This window comes from Dromiciops gliroides, chromosome 2 (assembly GCF_019393635.1).
Source record: "Dromiciops gliroides isolate mDroGli1 chromosome 2, mDroGli1.pri, whole genome shotgun sequence".
Taxonomy (NCBI): domain Eukaryota; kingdom Metazoa; phylum Chordata; class Mammalia; order Microbiotheria; family Microbiotheriidae; genus Dromiciops; species Dromiciops gliroides.
In genome coordinates this window covers 251226673-251248476 of record NC_057862.1, presented here as the reverse complement: position 1 = coordinate 251248476, position 21804 = coordinate 251226673, and the positions used below count along the sequence as shown (strand labels likewise).

Sequence of the window (21804 nt, the reverse complement as noted above, 5' to 3'; positions counted from 1 at the left end):
CTGTGGAAATTGGAATGTCTTTATGTATTCATTTGGAGTTCCTTGGTATGATAGTAATCTGGTGCCCAGCAGCAGCCTTTGGATATTTGGCATCTCTCCACTCAGGTCACCACAACTCAGGCACATAGTTTTACCTGAGGTTCTGAGTCTCAAGGAAATACTGGCCTTGGCAGATGCAGATGCATATTCTATGTCCTCCTTACTGGAGTTTGAAGTTTAGGACTTTGAGTCCAAGAGTCTTAGAGGATGCTTTAAGCTTGGAAGGGACTAAAGGGCCCTTTCTGCCCTTGTCCCAGATTTTACAATAATTTCACTAGCACTCTCAGAAATTACTGATCAATTGCTTATCAGTCTCATTTCAGAAGTCACACCCAAAACTTCTTGTGGGAGAGAGTCATTACCCTTTTCCTACCTGGCAGGCTAGTGGATACAGGGCCTCCTTCCACCACCCTCAGAGTATACACTCACACCCACAGCTATATTTGCCCCAATGGCCTCTGCTGTACCAATCTCCAGCTCAGATTTCATTAGATGATTTGCCTAAATCTGTTTGTTTGGCAAAGACCCACAGCTAAAGCTTGCCACAGTTCTAGTGGGTTCTACTCAGAAGGTAGGATCTCATTGTCCCTGAGACTGGCTGGTCATAAAGTGTGGCAGGGTGAGGGGGGTGCTGCGAAATGTCATTCTACCAAGACCATCCCCTTCAGGAACTTCACCACCCCCTCCCTTGCACAGCTCCATTGGGAAGCCCGGTTCAATAGAAATACATTTTATGGAACCAAGTATGAGTAATTCCTGATCTTAGCCACCTAAAAAGGGACAAAAGGTGATCCCTCTCCAGAACCACTAACTGACTCATCTGACTTTGGAGCAATAAGTTCTCAGAGAGCTCCATCAGACTATGAAAGTCCCTGCAGATAGGGTCTCTGCATTTGATGAATTAGATGATTCCCTCAGAAACTATCACTCCAGTGACTCATCAGGTTGCTTGCTTGAACCTCCTTTGTAACCTAGAAAGCTCTTTTTTTAGTAAAAGCTATCACACCCTTACTCTTTAGTAGAAGATATCTTATTCTGGGGTGCAATAATAATAATAGTAATAAGCCTGGAGCTGTCTTATCTGTAGGCATATCCAAATGTCTTCCTAACTCCTCATTCTCCTCTTATCACTCTGATTTCAGAGCAATATAGTGTAACCTCTGGGTTCCAAGCTTCAGACCTTTCAGGAAGGTTCCCTTCACATATGTAGGTCCCCAGATCAATTAGTTGACCCTCAGCCTTCAGAGCAGTTTGTGCACTGTATTCATAATGCACCCAGCTGAAAGTTCTGTCTCTACTTACTTAACACATTGGACCAGTTTACTTTCAGTCTTCTTATGCTAGCAGCCCAATTTCTGCTGGATGGCCAATAATAACCAGGGAATGCTGTACCTGGACCTGTAATACTATCAATACCCTCTGTTAGTTTCCTTCAGCACTCACTGAGTTACTGTTCTCTGTTCCATTGAAAGGACTTCCCAACATATGACCAAAAGGACCCTAGCAACCATGAATCACAGGGAGGTGTTTGGCCATCCAAACATCCCACCCTTTGGATTTGCAGTGCCTTTCCCTCAACTCAGTCATGATGTGAGCCACTGAGCAATCTTGTTCCAAGTACCAACTACACCAAATTAGTAATGAGCATAATGCTAGCACCCTGTTTTGTTGTTTAGTTGTTCAGTCATGCCTAACTCTACGTGACCCCATTTGGGGTTTTCTTGGCAGATACTGGAGTGGTTAATCATTTCCTTCTCCAGTTCATTTTACAGATCAGGAAACTGAGGCAAAATGGGATTAAGTGGCTTGCCCAGAGTCACACAGCTAGTGTCTGAGACCAAATCTGAATTCATCTTCCTGACTCCTGGCCCAGCACTCTATCCATTCATTGTACCACCTAGCTGCCACTAGCACCATTTGTTCAGGTTCAATTTGGAGAATGAAATAAGTCACTGAACAGTTAAAAGGAGGTTTACTTTGCCCTGACGGAGCAAGAATATGCAACAAGGACATGGTGATGCTTAGTTTCAGCTTTAGTAGATGTGACTTCCCTTGGTCCCTTATGGAAAAACGTCTGGGTAGCAGGTCAGAATATAGTAACACAGGGGCAACTAGATGGCGCAGTGGATAGAGCACCGGCCCTGGAGTCAGGAGTACCTGAGTTCAAATCCAGCCTCAGACACTTAACACTTACTAGCTGTGTGACCCTGGGCAAGTCACTTAACCCCTATTGCCTCACTTTTTAAAAAGGGGGGGGAGCTAGGTGGCACTAGCTTACTTACTAGCTGTGTGACCCTGGGCAAGTCACTTAACCCCAATTGCCTCACTAAAATAAAAACAAAAAAAAGAATATAGTAACACAAGTGGTACTCAAGTGGTACCTACCAAGTCTGAGGCCGAAATTCCACACAAATGAGACTCTTTATGTACTTAGGTGATCAGAGAGCTGTATTAAAGGGGAAAAGAGCCAATCAGATCACTGAGAAAGCTTTGTCTCCTTTTAGGGAAAATTAATCCCTTGGGGAAGAATGAGCCTATCCCATATCATGGAGTCTGGAGGGGAGGAAGCATAGACCTGACCCATTTTGTGGAGCAAACACTGGTAGATAATAGCCCTGTAATATATATAGTTTGGATTTCTTCCCTTGGCAACTGCTCATATCCTTCAACTATTTATCAGTTAGAAATGGCTTATAGTCTTAAATTTTAATCAGTTCCTTATATAACTTGGAAATGAAGCCTTTATCAAATAAACTTGCTGCAAATCTACACACACACACACACACACACACACACACACACACATACCACTTAGTTATTTTCCTTTTATTTTTGGCTACATCAACCATGTTTGCCCAAAAATGTTCTATGTAATCAGAATTGTGATCTTCACTCCTTAATTGGTCATGAATTCTTCCCATACCTATAGATCTGAAAGGTTAATTTCTTTCATGCTTTTCTGATTTGTTTATAACATGACCTTTTACATCTTGATCATGTACACATTTGGCTGTATCTCAAAAATTTGGGTATGTGATCTCATCATTTATCTTTAAAGTAATTATCTATCATTTATATGATTCTTGGCCCAATAATTCTTAAAATTAATGTATTTCTCTTCTAGTTGATTTTTTTTTTTTTTGCTTAAAGGTTTCTGGGTTTTTATCTTAGGCACACTTACTGTAACTTTTTTTTTAACTCATTCTTCCATACTTCCCATATTGGAACTTTGTGTTAAGCTGGTGGAGTAATTTCTGGTGGGACTTCAAGGCCTTGTTATGATCCTGACTTGTCTTACATATAGTTCAAGTGATAGAGTTGTGTCCTGACATTCACCCAGTGTAGAGGTCCCAGACTCCATCTCCTAGGTTAAAGAAACAGCATTGGCCCTTTTCTGCTGAAAGGCTCTGGATCCATCAACAGCACCATAGCCCTAGTGTCCAGAAGCTGAATCTTAGATTCTCCCACTACCACTTCCTCCAGCTCCCATCTGAGTGTACCTGTAAAGGCCATTCCTGGGGGCCTAGTCCAAGGTCCCTTCTCCCTCATTAGAGAGATAGAACTCTGCCCAGAGACCGAGACCTGAACCTCACATCCATCCTCTGGGGATCAAGGCTAGCTACAGCAGTACTAAGACCCTTTTCTTCACCCAGGAACTGAATCCAAGATACCCACTATCCTAGTTCTGTATCGAGGGTCTGGTTTCACATTTCCTGCCCTTGGTCACTTGCTTATAGGTTGAATTTTTGATCTTGTGCTGATGACACACAGTAGTTTCTCCTTAGATTTCAGATTACTTGATCTCAGTCAACAAGCATTTATTAAAGACATATTATTATGTGCTAGGCACTATGCCAAGTACTGCAAATAAAAATACAAGCAAAAAAGAAAGAAAGCCCCTGCCCTCAAAGGGCTTACATTCTAACTGGGAAGACAAAACATGAAAGCAAGTTGAAAGGGAGGGCAGGGACTCCATCATGGGGCATAATGGCGAAGACCAGTCTGGTGGAAAACGAAGAGCATGTGCCATCTGGCACTCTTCTGAGATCTTTGTTCATATAGTCATGGGGAACTTGGACTGCACGGCTTCTTCTTACCTTGCCCTCTTGGCTGCTTTCTCCACTAGGTGCCTTTTATCCCTCAAAGTAGCATTTGACTTAAATTTGTCAAACTTCTTTAGAAAATATTAATACGTTATCCTTTTTTAAAAATTGATTTCCCATTTTTAGGGAGCAACAACTTAAATCTGCCCCGATTTCATGCCACTGCTTTTCACATTTCTTTCTTTTACCTTGGCACTGGCTTTGACCTTTCCTCTAAAAGGTCAGTAGTCTGAGTTTACAGAGAGAATTGATTCAAAAACAAGTCTCCTACTGGCAAATAGTAGTCTTCTGTCTTTTTAGATAAATTCAATTTTTATTTTTACATTATTTGGTACCTGCCATATCGACCATTTCCCAATTCTCTTTTTTTGCCTCTCCTTATATGCTCACCCCATCTTATCACTGAAGTCACCAAGTATATATTAGTTTTACGGGTATCATGAATTTTTTCATAGAATTTTTAAAATTTCTGATCCTAAGGCAATATATGTAGTATATGTGGCAATTATTTTCATGGTGGTTTTCTTATAAATGTTATCTGAGCACTGTAGGATAACCAAATATTCCGTGTAATAATTTTCTTCCTCACTTAGAACACATAATAAAAAACAATTGCAGGGGGCAGCTAGGTGGCACAGTGGATAGAGCACCGGCCCTGGATTCAGGAGGACTTGAGTTCAAATCTGACCTCAGACACTTAATTGAAGATGTCAAGATTGATAAGATTCAGTTCCTCTAATTGTATTATCCATTAGGTAAATAGATAATAATTCCATATTTAGGGGCAGCTAGGTGGCGCAGTGCATAGAGCACCAGCCCTGGAGTCAGGAGCACCTGAGTTCAAATCCGGCCTCAGATACTTAACACTTACTAGCTGTGTGACCCTGAGGAAGTCACTTAACCCCAACTACCTCACCAAAAAACAAAACAAAAACAAAACAAAAATTCCATATTTAAAACCAACAGCTAAGTTAATGTTTATTATAGACTGCCTAAAAATGTCAAGATTCTGAGCACCCTCTGTCACTTTGTTTTCTGGGGTTTTTTTGCAGGGCAATGAGGGTTAAGTGACTTGCCCAGGGTCACACAGCTAGTAAGTGTCAAGTGTCTGAGGCCGGATTTGAACTCAGGTCCTCCTAAATCCAGGGCTAGTGCTTTATCCACTGCACCACCTAGCTGCCCCCCACTTTGTCCAACACTGTCATCATCACAACAGATTTGGAAGAGGGCCCAAAGTACTAAGGGCCATTTAATTTTTTTTTTTCATTTCATAGATAGCCATGGCCAAAGAATCCATCACATCAAGTGGCTAGACTACTGGTGAGAAGCTTCTCCATACTAAGTTTAGTTTTTTTTGTTTTTTGGGTTTTTTTTAGTGAAGCAATTGGGGTTAAGTGACTTGCCCAGGGTCACACAGCTAGTAAGTGTTAAGTGTCTGAGGCCGGATTTGAACTCAGGACCTCCTGAATCCAGGGCCAGTGCTCTATCCACTGCGCCATCTAGCTGCCCCCTAAGTTTAGTTTTTTTAAAGCTTTTTTCTTTAAAAATTGATATTCTAGGGGGCAGCTAGGTGGCACAGTGGATAAAGCAACGGCCCTGGATTCAGGAGGACCTGAGTTCAAATCCGGCCTCAGACACTTGACACTTACTAGCTGTGTGACCCTGGGCAAATCACTTTATCCTCATTGCCCCCCGCCCCCAAATTGATAGACTGTTGTCAGGAACATAAAAGAAGTCTTTCCAGCACCATCAGCATCGCCATCTTTTCTGTTCAATAAATAGCAGTACTTAAGCTATTACATTTAAAAACTTTATTTGGAAGGTTTTAACAACTCCCTAGAAGTAATATATATTAAAATCTGCTTGTACTCAAGATTAATCAATATATTATTTAACTGATCGGAATATTTAAAGTTCATTAAAACAAAGGAGGCTTTAAAGTTACTGATATGTTATACAAATAAAGTTAGGTTGATTATAAAATTGCGATTGAGCTATGATCTTGACAGGAACTATCAATAGGCGTTTCATGTAAAAATAAAACAAAGCATTTCAAATTCAACATTAAGAATTTGATTTATTCATATTTTCAACATTTATTAAAGTACCTACAATATGCAAAGCAGTGTGGTAAGCACTGACATCATCTCATTGAATTTAAAATATATTTATTGCACTTACCCATAAGATATATGATGGTTCCGTTCAAGTGATAAATTAATACATGACTAAGTATAATTTAATGTACATCTCACTTAAACTAAAGGTTAATTTAAAATAAGACTATATGATAATTAATATGGCCACAACTGTGTTAAGGCAATTTTGAGTGCACATAAACATCAGTGGAAACCGCTTTCCACAAAGGATTGCTATGGGAGTCGAACAAACAGGGAACAGCTGGCTTTACTATCTTCATGTTCATCACATAAAGATTTTAACTCTCCAGAAATACAAATTTCATAAAACTCTACAGTCCAGGTTCTTTGTTCAGCATCTTCTTTTCCTCTTGGGTGCTGAAAACTCTATAAAGATAAAAGAAAATTTAGAAGTTCATTAGGTCTAAATAGATGGCATCAGAAGACAAACAATGCTTCCTTAAATTTAGCAGTAGTATATTCTCTATAGTTTCATTTTTTTTAAGGACCCCCAAACAGAAAGATATTTATTCTGATAACGGACAGCTGGCTCCTTGAATTCCTTTACTTCTTTTTACTATAAATAAGCTTTGTAACTTAAATACAGGTCTTTAATTGTAATACTGAAAATATTAAATAACAGGCACAGAAACAAATTTCCAACCTTAACCAAATTGGTTCAAAAATCTAAGAAATTACAACTGTAATCCACAAATGAAATTTTCCTTCAGAATGACTCTAGAGATTCAACATTTTAATTCTGATATGTGAAATTTAGTCATCCAAAAACATATGTTTAGGTGAAAGGCTACTTTAGAATTATATGATCAGAGTTTTTGCATTAAAATGGAAAATTCTGAAACAAAGGTTCTTCAGTGGTTTTATATATGTTCTGCCTATCCAAATAAACCAGGGGCTCTTGGGAAAAGAGGGTAAGGAGAACAAATATTTATTAAGTACCTACTATGTGCCAGGCACTGGGCTCAAATATCTTATACACTATATGACACTGAGCAAATTACTTAACCTCCACTGGCTTCAGTTTCCTTTTGTAAAATGGGGTGTGGACTAAAGGTTCTCAAAGGTTTCTTCTAGCTCTGATCCATGATCTTATATTGGTTTAATATCATAAAAACTATAAACATAACAGACCATACATTGATAACAAAAATAGTAAAAAAATATATAGATCAACTGGTACAGAAAAGGCTTTTGGAAAAATACAATACCCCTTTATGTTAAAAATATTAAAAAGCATAGGAATAAATGGAATATTCTTTAACATGGTAAACTAACTACCTAAATGAAATAGCCAGCATTATCTATAACAGAGAAATACTAGAGACCTTTCCAATTAATCAGTCCATTGTCATCACTACTATTTGGCATAATTCTAGAAATACCACCTTTAACAAAAAGAAAAAACAAATTAAGGGAATATAAGCATAGACAAAAAATTTTTTAAATTACTACTTTTTGCACACATCATTGTTTACTCAGAAAAAAACTAAAATTCAACTAACAATTACTTGAAAAAATTATAACTTTAGCAAAACAAGGGGACATAAAATAAACCCACAAAAATCAACAGCCTTTCTGCACTACCAACAGAACTCAGCAGGAAGAGAGAGAAAAAGAAATTCCATTTAAAATTAGCACAGAATGGAGAGTACCCCTACTAAGAAACACAGCAAATTAAAAACACTATCAGAATAAAGATAAACCCAAATAATTGGAAAGCTATTAACCACTCATGGTGGAACCTTGCCAATATAATAAAAATGGCAATAACACCTGAACTAATTTACAGATTCAATGCCATCCCAATCAAATTACCCAAGCATAACTTTATATACCTAGAGGAAAAAAATCCCAGAGAAATTCAAGCAAAAGGAAAACCATCCATATGCTCTTCTTGTTGTAGCAAAGTCCTGGAAACCAAGTGGACACCCATAAACAGGGAAATGAACAAATCATGGTATGTGAAGGTAAAGTACAACTGCACCATAAAAAAAAGATGAGACAGATTCAGAGAAACCTAGGATATGAATTGATAGAGAGGGAAGGAAGCCAAATCAGGAGCACTATTTATGCAATGATTATGAGGTGGTATAGTGGATAGAGTGCCAAGCCAGGGGTCAGGAAGACTCTTCTCCCTGAATTCAGATCTGGCCTCAAGACATTTACTAACTGTGTGATTCTAGACAATTCACTTGACCCTGTTTGCCTCAAGTTTCCTCATCTTTACTCATCTAGAAAAGGAAATGGCAAACCATTCCAGTATCTTTGTCAAGAAAACCCCAAATGGGGTCAAGAAGAGTCTGATACAATTAAACAATGACAACAACATAATATGGCAAAGGAAAACAACTATGAAAGCTAATAAATGCAATGACCAGTTATAACTCTAGAAGACTGATGATGAATCATGCTTCCCACCTTTTGGCAAAGGTGACAGGCTAGAGTTTAGATTGAAATATACATTTTCAGATCCAGCCAATGTGTGAATTTGTTTTGCTATATAAAGGAGGATCTTTTTCTTTTATTTTTTTTAGGAGGGAGGAGAGGGACAGTGATGCCAATAAAGGGAAAAATATTTTTAAAATAGAGAAGAAGAGAGTTCAGAAGAGGATACAAACAAGTTGGGCAGTTTTGGTACATGTTAATAAAACTATACTAAAAAAATGACCATATATACAATCATCTTTTTCTATACTTCTTTATATATGGAAATGTTCATGTTTATTGGAGTTTGTCAAGTTCATAATGTTAAAAGGTGGTTTTTTTGAGCCCCTGCTTCTGCGCACTCCTACCAAACCACCACTGCCAAAATTTCCATCCCCCTCTAGAGCCCCTCCAAGTCCCACCACCACCAGAGATGTTGCTGTCATTCTAAAATTTCCTGTCATCAAAGCCTACTCAAGAACAAAAGAGAATAAGTTCCAATGCCTATAGATCCCAAATTATTGCTATCAGTATCCTTGGAGGAGTCCCTACAGCTATAACCACCAAGAGAATTGCCGCTGGAAAAACTGACAGAGTTCCCAATTGTGGTGAGTTAGATTAGGAAGTTCTTATACTTGAAACCAGAGTCTATATGATATCCCATCCCAGGAATATCTAAAGCCCTAGTCCCTTATAACTACATGTATCATCAAAGTGGGAGATAAGAAAGTTCCTCTGCTAGGTCAGGAAGAGAACAGGGTAAGGAAGGAGTTCTTCCTTTCACTCTCAGAGAAGAGAAAGATTTGCTCCTGGTGTCAGATTTGTTCATAGAATCAATGTTATAGACTGTGATTGGATTTAGGGTTGAACTTATATTACAAATTAAGTAAGTTTTCATGAGATACGTAGAAATTTAACCAACATGAATAACACTTTCTACAAGGAAATAATAATAGGTCACCTAGTGCACTTTTACATACATTAGCTCATGTGACTTCAAAACAATCCTATGACACAGGTAGTAGTAGTAGGCTTCCACCAGTCGCAGAGGACCATGGATCAGCACCTTGAAGAGCCACAGGCCACAGTGTGGCTGTGCAGTCTGATACGGGAGCCACAGCTCCTGCCGCAACGAGGACATCGGAAAACTGCGCTGTTGCCCGTTGGTTCCTGCATCTCATTCGTTTTTCTTCCTCCAGAGCTTGAAGGCCCATCTCAGCTACGTGCAAGCTGCTCCTGAGTACTGAACTCCACCAGGCGCAGTCCTTGGCCATCTCCTCCCAGCTGCCTATGTCTATTCCCAGAGCCCTCAAGTCTCGCTTGCATACATCTCTGTAGCGAAGCTGGGGGTGTCCAGCAGGTCTTTGGCCTGAGGCTAACTTGCCACAGAATAGGTCTTTAGGAATGCACCCGTCTTGCATGTGGTGTACATGACCGAGCCAGCACAGCCATCTTTATTTCAGTAGTGTGTAGATGCTCGGAAGTTGCGCACGTTGGAGCACTTCTGTGTTGGTGATCCTATCTGACCAAGATATGCCAAGGATGCGCCAAAGGCAGTGCATGTGGAAGCTATTAAGCTTCTTCTCTTGTCTAGTATATGTAGTCTACGTTTCGCTGCCATACAGTAAGGTACTCAGGACGCATGCTCTATAGATGGTAAATTTGGTTTGTCTTGTCAGTTTTCTGTTTGCCCAGACACGCTTGGCAAGCTTAGCCATGGTTGCAGTAGCTTTCCCAATCCTCTGATTGATCTCAGAATCAAGTGACAAATTGTCACTGACAATAGAGCCAAGATACGAGAATTGGTTTACGACATCCAACTGGTAGCTACCAATGTGTATCAATGGAGGCGACATAGCACTCTGACAAATGACTTTCGTCTTTTTAAGATTTACGGTTAGGCCAAAGTCCGTGCAAACTTGGGAGAAGCGACCCATCAAGGTCTGCAATTCACACTCTGAATGACAGGCAAGTGTGGCACACAGGTAGTGCAAATATTATCATTCATATTTTATAGTGGGGGAAACAGAGTTAAGAGAGGCTCAGAGGCTCACACTAGGGTCTTCAGATGTCAAGCCTAGCTTTCTGTTTTTCTTTTCTATCTACTGCCTCTTAAAAACAACATTCCGAATGACAAATGACAGGCTGAAAAACAAACCTCTGGGACACATGCAACATCTGGAAACTGTTGGTACAAAGAACAGAAAGACAAGGTTCATCATCATTAGTTTAGAAGTCACCCTCCAAATAAGCCACTTGACTACCTTAGAATCAGGGAGAAAGAGCTGGGCAAAGCAGGACAAAGAACTAGGTTGGAGAGAATAAATTCTGAGAGTTCAGAAAGAGCAAAATATCCTATTCTACAGGTTCGTGGCCAGAGATATATAGAATGGATTAATAATGAAATAGTATAATTTACTAAATATATTAAAAAGTGAGGTAAAGTATCTGCATAATGCTCAGGGAAAGAGGCCTTATCATCAGTACTTGAAACCTCTAAAATGAAATTTCTGGAATATTTTGACACTTCAACTTTACCCAATTCACTAAAAACTCATTTTCATCTTCCTCTTTGGTAATAACTGGCATACTCAGACATGAAGCCTCTTTCTTTATACTCCCCTTGCCACCTAGAAGGAAACATCTGGAAAAAAAAATTTACATATCTGTATGTACCTACATATAGGTGATCCTACCAGAGCAGAATACAGCAGGACTCTAACCTCCCTAGTCCTACCTATATTAACAAAGTATAAGGTTATATTAGCTTTTTTTGGCCGTTATATCCTAACACTGAAGCACATTAAGCTTATAGTTCACTAAAACCCTTATGTCATTTTCAAACCAACTATTTTATCATATCTCCCCTACCTTGTACTTATTTTATTTTGTTTTTAAACCCTAGGGAAATATTTTGTATTTATCACTATTAAATTTAATTCTATTAGATTCAGTTCAATGTTTTAGGCTGTAAATATCTTTTTTGGAAGATGAGCCTGTCATCCAACATAGTAGCTCTCTCTGCTGCATTTGTGTCACCTTCAACTTGGGTAAGCATAGTGTGCTATGCCTTTATCCAAATTCCTGAAAAAAGTTGTCAAAGATGCACACAAACACCACAACAGTGACATTTTCCTGGGATTCCACATTGGAGACTTCTTACCAAGACAACCCCAAACCACTAATACTAACTCTGGCTGCTGCCATTCAAAAAGTTCTGAACCTACCGAACTGCACTATCCTCTGAAGTCATATTTCTCTATCTTGCCAACAAGAATAGCAGAGACTTTGTGAAATGCTTGCTAGATAAATTACACTTCCCTTCTTTCCCTCATTTACCTACTTAGTAACATTATCAAAAAAAGGAAAATAAAGTGAAACCATACTGGTTGTTTCTTTGATTATCATTTCCTCTTCTAAATTTTGCCAGGAACCCAAGTTAGGTTCATAGGCCTACATTTTGCAAGCACCACTTTTCCCTTATAATAAAAATAAAGACATTTGCTCCAAGCTCTGTAGCACCTCTCCCATTTTCCATACTCTTTCAAAGATCATGCTGAGCAATCACTTCCATTAGTTCTTTCAAGACCCCAGGATACAGTTCATCTGAGGTCACAACCCAGAGAAGCTATTCCAAATCTCTTCTTTCAAGTCTCCTATACCTCACCCTCCCTTCTTTCTTTCAGCTGAGAACCGTGCCTCTTACTATACTGAGAAAATTGAGACAATGGATGTAAAATTCCTCTTCTCTATTTCTCTTCATCTCAAAACCCCTTGATATCATGCCCTACTCTTTCCTCCTTTCTCCCTAGGCACTGACACAAAGGTGGCCATTCTTGCTGCCAAGGCCAGCTCTTCAACATAGGCCCTTCATCCCATCTCCTCCTGTATTCTCCAATAGAATGCAACTTGTATCATCTTCTCCCTTTCTAAAATTTTCAGTATCTCCCTATCTGCTTGTTCCTTCACTGCTGCCTTCCAACATGCCCAAGTCTCCTACATCCCTCCAAGCTGTCATGCTCCATCTCTTCTCCTTTTCACAGCTAGAATCCTTTAAAAAATTATCTATGTTCAGGGGCAGCTAGGTGGCGCAGTGGATAGAGCACCAGCCCTGGAGTCAGGAGGACCTGAGTTCAAATCCGACCTCAGACACTTAACACTTACCAGCTGTGTGACCCTGGGCAAGTCACTTAACCCCAATTGCCTCACTAAAAAAAAAAAATATATCGATGTTCAGAGCTTCCACTTGTCTCCTCGTTCCTCAACCATTTGCAAATGATTCCAACATCACTCAACTGAACTGTCAATTCGACAATCTTTTCTCAGGTTTCATCCTTCTTGACTTGTCTGCTACATCTGGCATTATCAACCAGCCTCTCTTCCTGCATATACTCTGCTGTCTGGGTTTTTATGATACTGCCCTCTTACATGTCTCCTATCTGTGTGACCTTTCTTCTATGTGTAGGCTATACCTTCAATTCTTCTCCTAATTCATCAACTCTACCACATCCTCTAACTGTGGATATACCCGAGATTCTGTCCTATGTCCTCATCTTCTTTCCATAAACTCTCTTAGTAACCTCATCAGCTCCCCTGGAATTAACTATCATCTTTATGCAGATGACACACATCTATATATCCACCCCATCTCTCCCCTTAGCTTCAGTCCACATAGCCAATTAACTATTATTTCAAACATGATGACCTAGATAGATCTCAATCTCACTATGTCCAAAATTTAACTTAGAACCTTTCCCTCCAAACCCCATTTTCTATGGACAGTACCACCAAGCTTCCAGTTTCCCAAGCTTGTAATCTAAGGATTTTCCTCTACTCCTCACTCCATATATTCAACCAGCTGTCAAATCTTGCCATATTTTTCCTACATAAGAACTCTTAAGTCTTACTCCTCTTTATTAATACATCTACCACCTTAGTTTAGACCCTCATTATCTCTCCACTAGCTTACTGAGACTACCTCTGACTGATTTCCCTGACTCAAATTTCTTCCTACTCCAATCTATCCCCTATAAAGCTCTTTTGTTTTGGTTTTGGTTTTGGTTTTTTGCGGGGCAATGGGGGTTAAGTGACTTGCCCAGGGTCACACAGCTGGTAAGTGTCAAGTGTCTGAGGCCGGATTTGAACTCAGGTACTCCTGAATCCAGGGCCGGTGCTTTATCCACTGCGCCACCTAGCCGCCCCCCTATCCCCTATACTCTTGCCAAATAGTTTTCCTCAAGCGCACAACTGACCATGTCACTCTCCTACACAATCAACTCAGCTTTTAAAGTCTTTCACAACCTGGCCCTGACCCATCTTTCCAACTTCAAAAAACATTACTTTCCCTCTCTCCTACACACACACACACACACACACACACACACACACACACACACACACACACACACACACACACACACACCTGCAATGCAGCATAACTGGCCTTTATATAACATTCCATCTCCCATCTCCATCCCTGCCTTTGCACTGGTGTACCCCATGCCTAGAATGTACTCCCTTCTTATCTCTCCCTCATGGAATCCAATCCCTTCAAGACACAGCTCAAGTGCTACCTTCTGCACAAAACCTTTCTTGTTCTTCCCTCATGCTAGTTCCCTCCCTCCCTCCCTCCCAATTTACAATGGACTTTAGTATTTTCCACTTATTCTCCTTATATTTATTCTATATATGATTGTGGTATCTTTCCTATTAGAACATAAGCTCCTTGCAAGTATGAATTGTTACATCATATTTTATCTATAACATCTGACACAGAACCTGGAACAAAGTAGGTGCTTATAATGCGTGTTGGTTAACTCAACTTTTCTGTAATTTCCAGCCCAAAGGTCATTCTTTGTAGAAAATTAGAAGCAAAATAAAAGATGAGTTCTACATTCACTCATTCAAATCAACATTTATAAAGCACCTATACTCCATGTGAGGCACTATGCTAGGTACTAAGATTACAAAGAAAAATATGGAAATGTTTCTGTCCTCACAAAGGGCAATGCAAGATACAATATGTAAACAGATGGGCAGTTAGAAGATAATTTGAAGCAGGAGAGTATCCTAACAACTAGGGGAATCAAGCAAGTGGAACATAAGCCAAGCCCTGAAGAAAACAAAGGATATTTTTTAGTAAAAGGCAATCACTAAGAAGGAACACATTCCCAGTATGGGGATGGCTTGTGCTAATGTACCAAGATGAAAGATGGAAGGCCAAGCATGGAGATAAGCACACATGCCAGTTTAACTGTAATGTGTGAAGGAAAATCGTGTAAAAGAAGTTTTACTGGTAAATGACAATAAATACCAGAGTTTAAAACCTAGAAGCAATAGAGTCACTGGAAAGTGTTTAGGAAAGAAATTCAACCTTCCTGAGAAATGCTCCTACCTCTTTTTGCTGTTTTATACCTTCCCAATGAATCCAAATAATCTCTTTATAAAATCCTTTCTTTGGTTTTTCAAAGGAATTATTTCTGTTTGTGTCTTCAGAATTTCATTCTTAAGAGTGTCCTTCCCTCTGGGGCTTTCCTTACATAATCTTAGGCCATGGGATCCTATTTATATTTTCCCTGAACTCTCCAAAACGTACTCTCTCCAAATTTAATACTATACCATCTTTCTTTTTCTTACTGTCAAAAATGCTAAGATGGAGTGCTCATTCATAGGTTCACACAGGATGGTTCCCCATCACTTATACCATAGCAAGTAACTGGTCCTTTTCAAGAAAATATTAACTTCTGTTTTTGTCAGAGTGAGCTGAACTCAGTTGAATTCAGTCCACATAAATGAAGTTTCCATTCAATACTATATCATACCTGTATGGCAAAATGTAATCTATATCTCTGAAGTGAACTATCGAGATAATTTGTAGTATACTCTGCTGCAATATTTTTTTTGTCTCCAATGATCTTGACTCAAACGTTCTTCATAATTTCCCTCTGATCTCTACATTTCCCCCATATGCCTTCTTAATGTACAGTGTTACTCTACTCCTATCCTGCCTTCCCCAAGTCCTATTTAAATATTCTCTTCCTTTTAAATAAGGCAGTCTTCTAGAGTCATATTTCAATCACAAATTTCATTCTATCAAGTCTCAAGTATATATGATAGAAAAAGAATATTTTAGTTGGGAAAAGAAAAAAGATTTCCCAAAAAGAACATGTGTAGTGGAAAGAGTCCTAGACAGAAGACCAGAGAACTTCCATTCCCTAGCTCTTATACTAACTGCCTGTCTGTGACACTGGAAAAGTCACTCCACATCTCTGGGTCTCACTCAGTTTGCTAGATTGTAAAATGAAGGAGTTGTGCTCAATAATCTCTAAGAGCCCTGGCAGCTTTAGCTCTATGATCCTGTGATATTACACACTATGTCAACATATCAAAGTTAAATGTTTAAAATAAAAACATAATTATAATAACAGTAACTTCTCTGCAACAAATGCATGTATTTCCAAGTATACATGTAATATAAGGTATGTATCCTCTTTTCACAATACGTTAGGAGTCTCGGGGCAGCTAGGTGGAGCAGTGGATAGAGCACTGGCCCTGGAGTCAAGAGTACCTGAGTTCAAATCCGGCCTCAGACACTTGACACTTACTAGCTGTGTGACCCTGGGCAAGTCACTTAACCCCAATTGCTTCACACACACACACAAAAAAAAACCATCAAGGGAAAGAAGTGTTTTGTTATAGATAATTGGACTGGAAATAAAATGAAGTAGAAGAAAAAAAAGCTTGGTAACCATCAAGAAACAACAATTAAGTGTTTTATCAAAACCTATGGGGGGGGCAGCTAGGTGGCATAGTGGATAGAGCACTGGCCCTGGAGTCAGGAGTACCTGAGTTCAAATCCGGCCTCAGACACTTAACACTTACTAGCTGTGTGACCCTGGGCAAGTCACTTAACCCCAACTGCCTCACCAAAAAAAAAAAAAAAAAAACCATCAAGGAAAAGAAGTGTTTTGTTATAGATAATTGGACTGGAAATAAAATGAAATAGAAAAAAAAAAAAGCTTGGTAACCATCAAGAAACAACAATTAAGTGTTTTATCAAAACCTATGGGGGGGCAGCTAGGTGGCATAGTGGATAGAGCACTGGCCCTGGAGTCAGGAGTACCTGAGTTCAAATCCAGACTCAGACACTTAACACTTACTAGCTGTGTGACCCTGGGCAAGTCACTTAACCCCATTTGCCTCACTTTAAAAAAAAAAAAAAACCTATGAAAGGACCTAATTATGTAAAGATATTTAAGCCATAATGACCTCATATTCTTACATGTTTAACATATAAAACCCTTCTTAGTCATCACTGTCAAAGTTATACAGCATAAATTCATGCTGTATTTCCCACCAAAATTTTATACCAAATAATGCAAGCATAATAGTTTTTACATAGTTTTTATCAATAATTATTCAAGATTTTGAACTAAATTGTTATAATATATCTGAATGAAAAATTTTGGAAGGAAGGAAGGAAGAAAAAGGTTAACAGAAAGGGGAAAAAACTGACATGTTTTACGACTACTAACTCTAGGTGACCAATTTCTAACAAACTTGAGTTAAATTATATTGACTAGCAAGTGGATGTTTCAGTACACTATTTTTTTAAACAACTATGAAATAAGCATTTAAAAACTAAGAGACAAAGTTTTGTTTAATTACATTTAGGTTAATTATATTGTTAACGTTAAATGCAACTATTCCAAAAGAAAAAAGAGGAACAAATTTTAAAAGGTTCTAAAATACCGGAACACTTCAGCTACCCCAAACAGAGCTGAGTGTTAGAACATAGGTAGAAAGTCCTCTGAAGAGCCAAAATAGAGGTCACAAAATCCAGGCACTAAAGCTAATTTGCTATACTGACAGGAAAGCCACTCAGGCTCACACTGGAAAGATCTTACACATAATTCTCAGGAGCTTGGTTATCAGGTTTACCAGTCATTACATATTAAGACTTTTTTTTTCCTTTTTTGCAGGGCAATGAGGGTTAAGTGACTTGCCCAGGGTCATACAGCTAGTAAGTGTCAAGTGTCTGAGGCCAGATTTGAACTCAGGTCCTCCTGAATCCAGGGCCGGTGCTTTGTCCACTGTGCCACCTAGCTGCCCCTAGTCATTACATATTAAAAGCACTTGGCAATAAGGGAGGGAAATCACAGAATTTGAATGCTAGAAGGTACCACCTCAGAGTTCCTCTATACCTGAGGAAGAATCACCTATACAACTCCTTTATTAAAAAAATTACCATTGAGCTTCCACCTGAAGACCTTCACTGAAGGAAACCTCACTACCTCATGAGTGAAACAATTCCACTTTTAAGGGAAGATTATACTCAACCAGCAATGAGCCTCTCTACAATTTCCAAAATTACAATTACTAATTTTTATGGCCAAGTAAAATATCTCTCTTGCATCTGACATTCCTTTAAATATCTGAGGATGCTTTCATGTCTTAAGTCTTCTCTTCTGCTGATCCTGACATCATGATTTCAAGCTCTCTTGACATCTTATTGGCACTACAGGCAGAAACACTACTATTTTAAGACAGAAACACTAATATTATAATAATGACTGGGAAAAGAAAAAAAATCTGAAAAAAAGCAGGCACAAACTCAAAAAGAATAGCAGTCTAAGGCCATCTAACGTAGGCATAGACACACTCAAATAGGTCCCAGGAGAACATTGTATTATATGTAGAAAAATTTATGATAGTAATGATTATTATACTTGTATTTTGGGGGGCAGCTAGGTGGCACAGTGGATAGAGCACTGGCCCTGGATTCAGGAGGACCTGAGTTCAAATTCGCTCTCAGACACTTGATACTAGCTGTGTCACTTAACACTCATTGCCCTGGGGGAAAAAAAAGAATATACTTGTGTTTTTTAAATGAAACCCAAAACTTTATTTTGGACATATGATTTTAATACTTTCACTTTGTTTTCAAGGCCTACTCCTTGAGAATTTGTCAGGAAACAAACACCCAAAGCAGTAAAAGCATCATGCTGAACAGAAAAACAGGTAAGGAGAATTCAAGCTTGCACAGTGAGTTTGTCATAGTTTTGTTCTGGTGTTTTCTGGTAGCAGCCAAGGGGACATAAAGACTAAAATTACTGACTCTGAGTACACAGTTCTTGTCCTAGCTCTGTCAATCATAACTATATAGACATGAGCTAACGACTTAATTCACTTGTTCTCATTTCTTTGTAAAATAGATTAGGTCACCTTCGAGATGTCATCTAAAATTAAAATTAGAGATGTCTCTAAAATTCTACGACTCTAAAAATGAATTCCCTGTTATTAAAGCTTACATGGTTTCCAAATACATTGAACAAGAGCCTAGTCTACAACAAAGATATAAATCACTGTCTCTCAATTCTACAAAGCCCTTATTATACGTTACCTTTACTTTGAGATGACGTTTCTTCTTCTGATTCCAGTTTTTCTTTGTTTCTTTTATTAGGTGTCTTGGCTAGGTTTTTGACAAATTCTGATTCAAGTGGTTCAAGTTTAACTTGGCGATGTCTTCTCGACTTAGAAGCCTGAAGAATTAAAGTTACTAAGTCACAAGGAATCCTGGTTTTAACAGGTCAAAACATATTCAATACAAAGAGCAAGTCAAAAAATGTGATCAAAGCACAAAGATGTTTTATCACAAAAATTTTATAGGAAAATGTATTTTTTAAAAATTCCAGTAATTTTCTAACTCACATCCCCTGTTTGTATAACACTATACATCTAGCACATATCACACTATGACGTTATCCTTATCCAAGAAGTTATGCTTTTTTTACCCAGTACAACCCACTCATACCCTCTGTTCTAGTCAGGCTAATTTCCTATTCTCCCACAAAGACTATGCTCATTCCACCCTTTATGCCTTTTACTCGTGCTATTACTGTCATTTAGAAACATCCTCCCCCTCCACCAAACCAAATCCTACCCAACTCCTCCACAAAGTTTGCCCTGATTACTCCAACTGACACAGATCTTTCCTTTCTCTGAATTCGTAAAGCACCATGAGCTTGCACTAAACCATGTAAGCATGACAGCCAGACATCAATGCCATTATAAATTTAAAACCAACAGAACACATTATAAGTGTAACCTCAGTTTCTTAAAGGAAAGAAATATTTCTTCTAGTTGTTCATACCCACAAACAATGCCTATCGAGAAGCATAAATAATTAATAAACTCTATCTGGTCTGGTTAGAAAACGAGGTGTTGCAATTAAGAAAACATGGCAGTTAGTGGTAATTCCAGTAAAGTCAGCTTTAGAGCTGGAAGGGACTTTGAAGATCATCGGGCCAACCCCACCCCAACATGTATATGAGGAAACAGGACCACAGAGGATAACTAATTTGCCTAACACCATACAAGTAGTGGATAACAGTAAGGGATCTGAACCCAGTTTCTCCAACTCCAGTTTCCCCTCTAGCACATTAATAGAGATTATCATCTATAGATTACAAATTATTAAAAATTAGCATGTAATAAAACATACAATACTAAAACTATATCCAAACAAAACAAATCATCTTTGATGATTCTGAAGACATTTTGGTACTTTAAAATGCCTTGATCCCAAGGCAGTTTATCTCAATGTAATGAACAGTAATTATCACAAGACAATAGAAGAGATCATATTTACTGGATAGTTTTGGTTAATAAAAGTTTGGTTTTGAACTATCTTTACATGTAATGGAAAAAATAAAATACCTCATACATAAAAAAAAAAGAGTTTGGTTTTTGTTTGTTTTTTTTTTTTAATTAACCAGCTTTTGCACTTTGGGAGACAGCAAGGCAGAGTAAGTAGACTACCAACTGTGAGTTCAGGGAGCCTATAATCAAATTCCAGGTCTGTTGCCATTTATTTCTATGCAATCCTAGGCAAGTTCCTTAACCTCTATATGGGTCTCAGTTTCATCATCTCTAAAGTGAAAGAGCTAGGCTAGATGATTCCAAGGTCCAGTCTAGGTCTAAATCTATGATCATATGATTATAAAAATGACAACATTGGTGAGATTTTGGCCACAGTGTTATGAAAATGAAAAATAACTGATTAGTAATAAATAGTTCTCTTTTCAAACTCTTAAAAGTTCAAATTCCATTACATTGAATTCCATGAGACTCTCAAAACTGGGTCAGGCAATACCATAATAAAAATGTTATTATGATCAAAGAATTAAAACATCAGCTGAAAGTAAGAAATCTTTATTATTAAATTTCTCATCATACAATATAATGATCTATTGCATACAGTAACTCAAATTGGAATAAAAAACTACATTTCAAAGAAGAGTATTAAATAAATAAAATGACTTCATGTACCCCTTATTCAAAATCAAAAAGGACAGTACTTAAATTTATAGTTTAAATGCTTAAAATCCCATAACAAAAAAAAACAGAAATGTGACAAGAATATTCCTAAAAATGTTTGTTACCTTATAAAAAAAAATTTACCTGAGTGACAATTGAATAGGCCTTGGATTTTATTTTAGCTAATGCCCCTGCTCTTTGAGAACCCTGCAAACAAACAAAAACAAGTATTGGGACAGAAATTAAAAATAAACAGTTAATACCACCAGAAGAAATTATTATTACATGCAACTAGTATCGGAAATGGCATTTAGGCAAGATCAATTAAGGAAATTTTTTAATTCCATCAAGACTTTAAGATCAATATCCTTATTTTGTACAAATTACTAATCAATCTTCACAAGTGACTTCTAATAGAATTAAGATTAGACACAGAGGCCCAGAGATTTCAATTCATCACAGGCCTACCCCTCCACACATCATATTTTGACCCTTCATCCTAGGTGTCCTTCCAATTTCTGGGTTTGGTATCCAAAAGATGGGATAGATGATTATAGATAACACATATACACATGTATATATAATGTCAACCACTTACATCATTATACTGGGATAGAATGTATACATAAATCACTCACACCACTTCCTGTCTCACTACCCCAAGCAGGGAACAGCCACACCCTCATCTCCCTGAAGCTCACCAGCATTGCCAGGCAAGACAGAAAGCTAGGATGCACTCCCTCCATCCACGCACATCCCAC

The 21804-nt window shown here is 38.3% G+C and overlaps 1 protein-coding gene across 2 annotated transcripts in view; it reads right to left on the bottom strand.

The window, feature by feature from the left end:
- Positions 1-6199: 6199 nt before the first annotated feature.
- Positions 6200-21804, bottom strand: part of SNAPC1 (small nuclear RNA activating complex polypeptide 1) — a 32603-nt gene continuing 16998 nt past the window's right edge. For both annotated transcript variants that reach the window (XM_043985888.1, XM_043985889.1), the window contains exons 7-9: positions 21188-21250; positions 19128-19266; positions 6200-6667 (exon numbers count right to left, since the gene is read on the bottom strand). In XM_043985888.1, the coding sequence (XP_043841823.1) occupies positions 6633-6667; positions 19128-19266; positions 21188-21250 (237 nt within the window). In that variant the 3' untranslated portion in view covers positions 6200-6632. The remainder of the gene's footprint in view (positions 6668-19127; positions 19267-21187; positions 21251-21804) is intronic.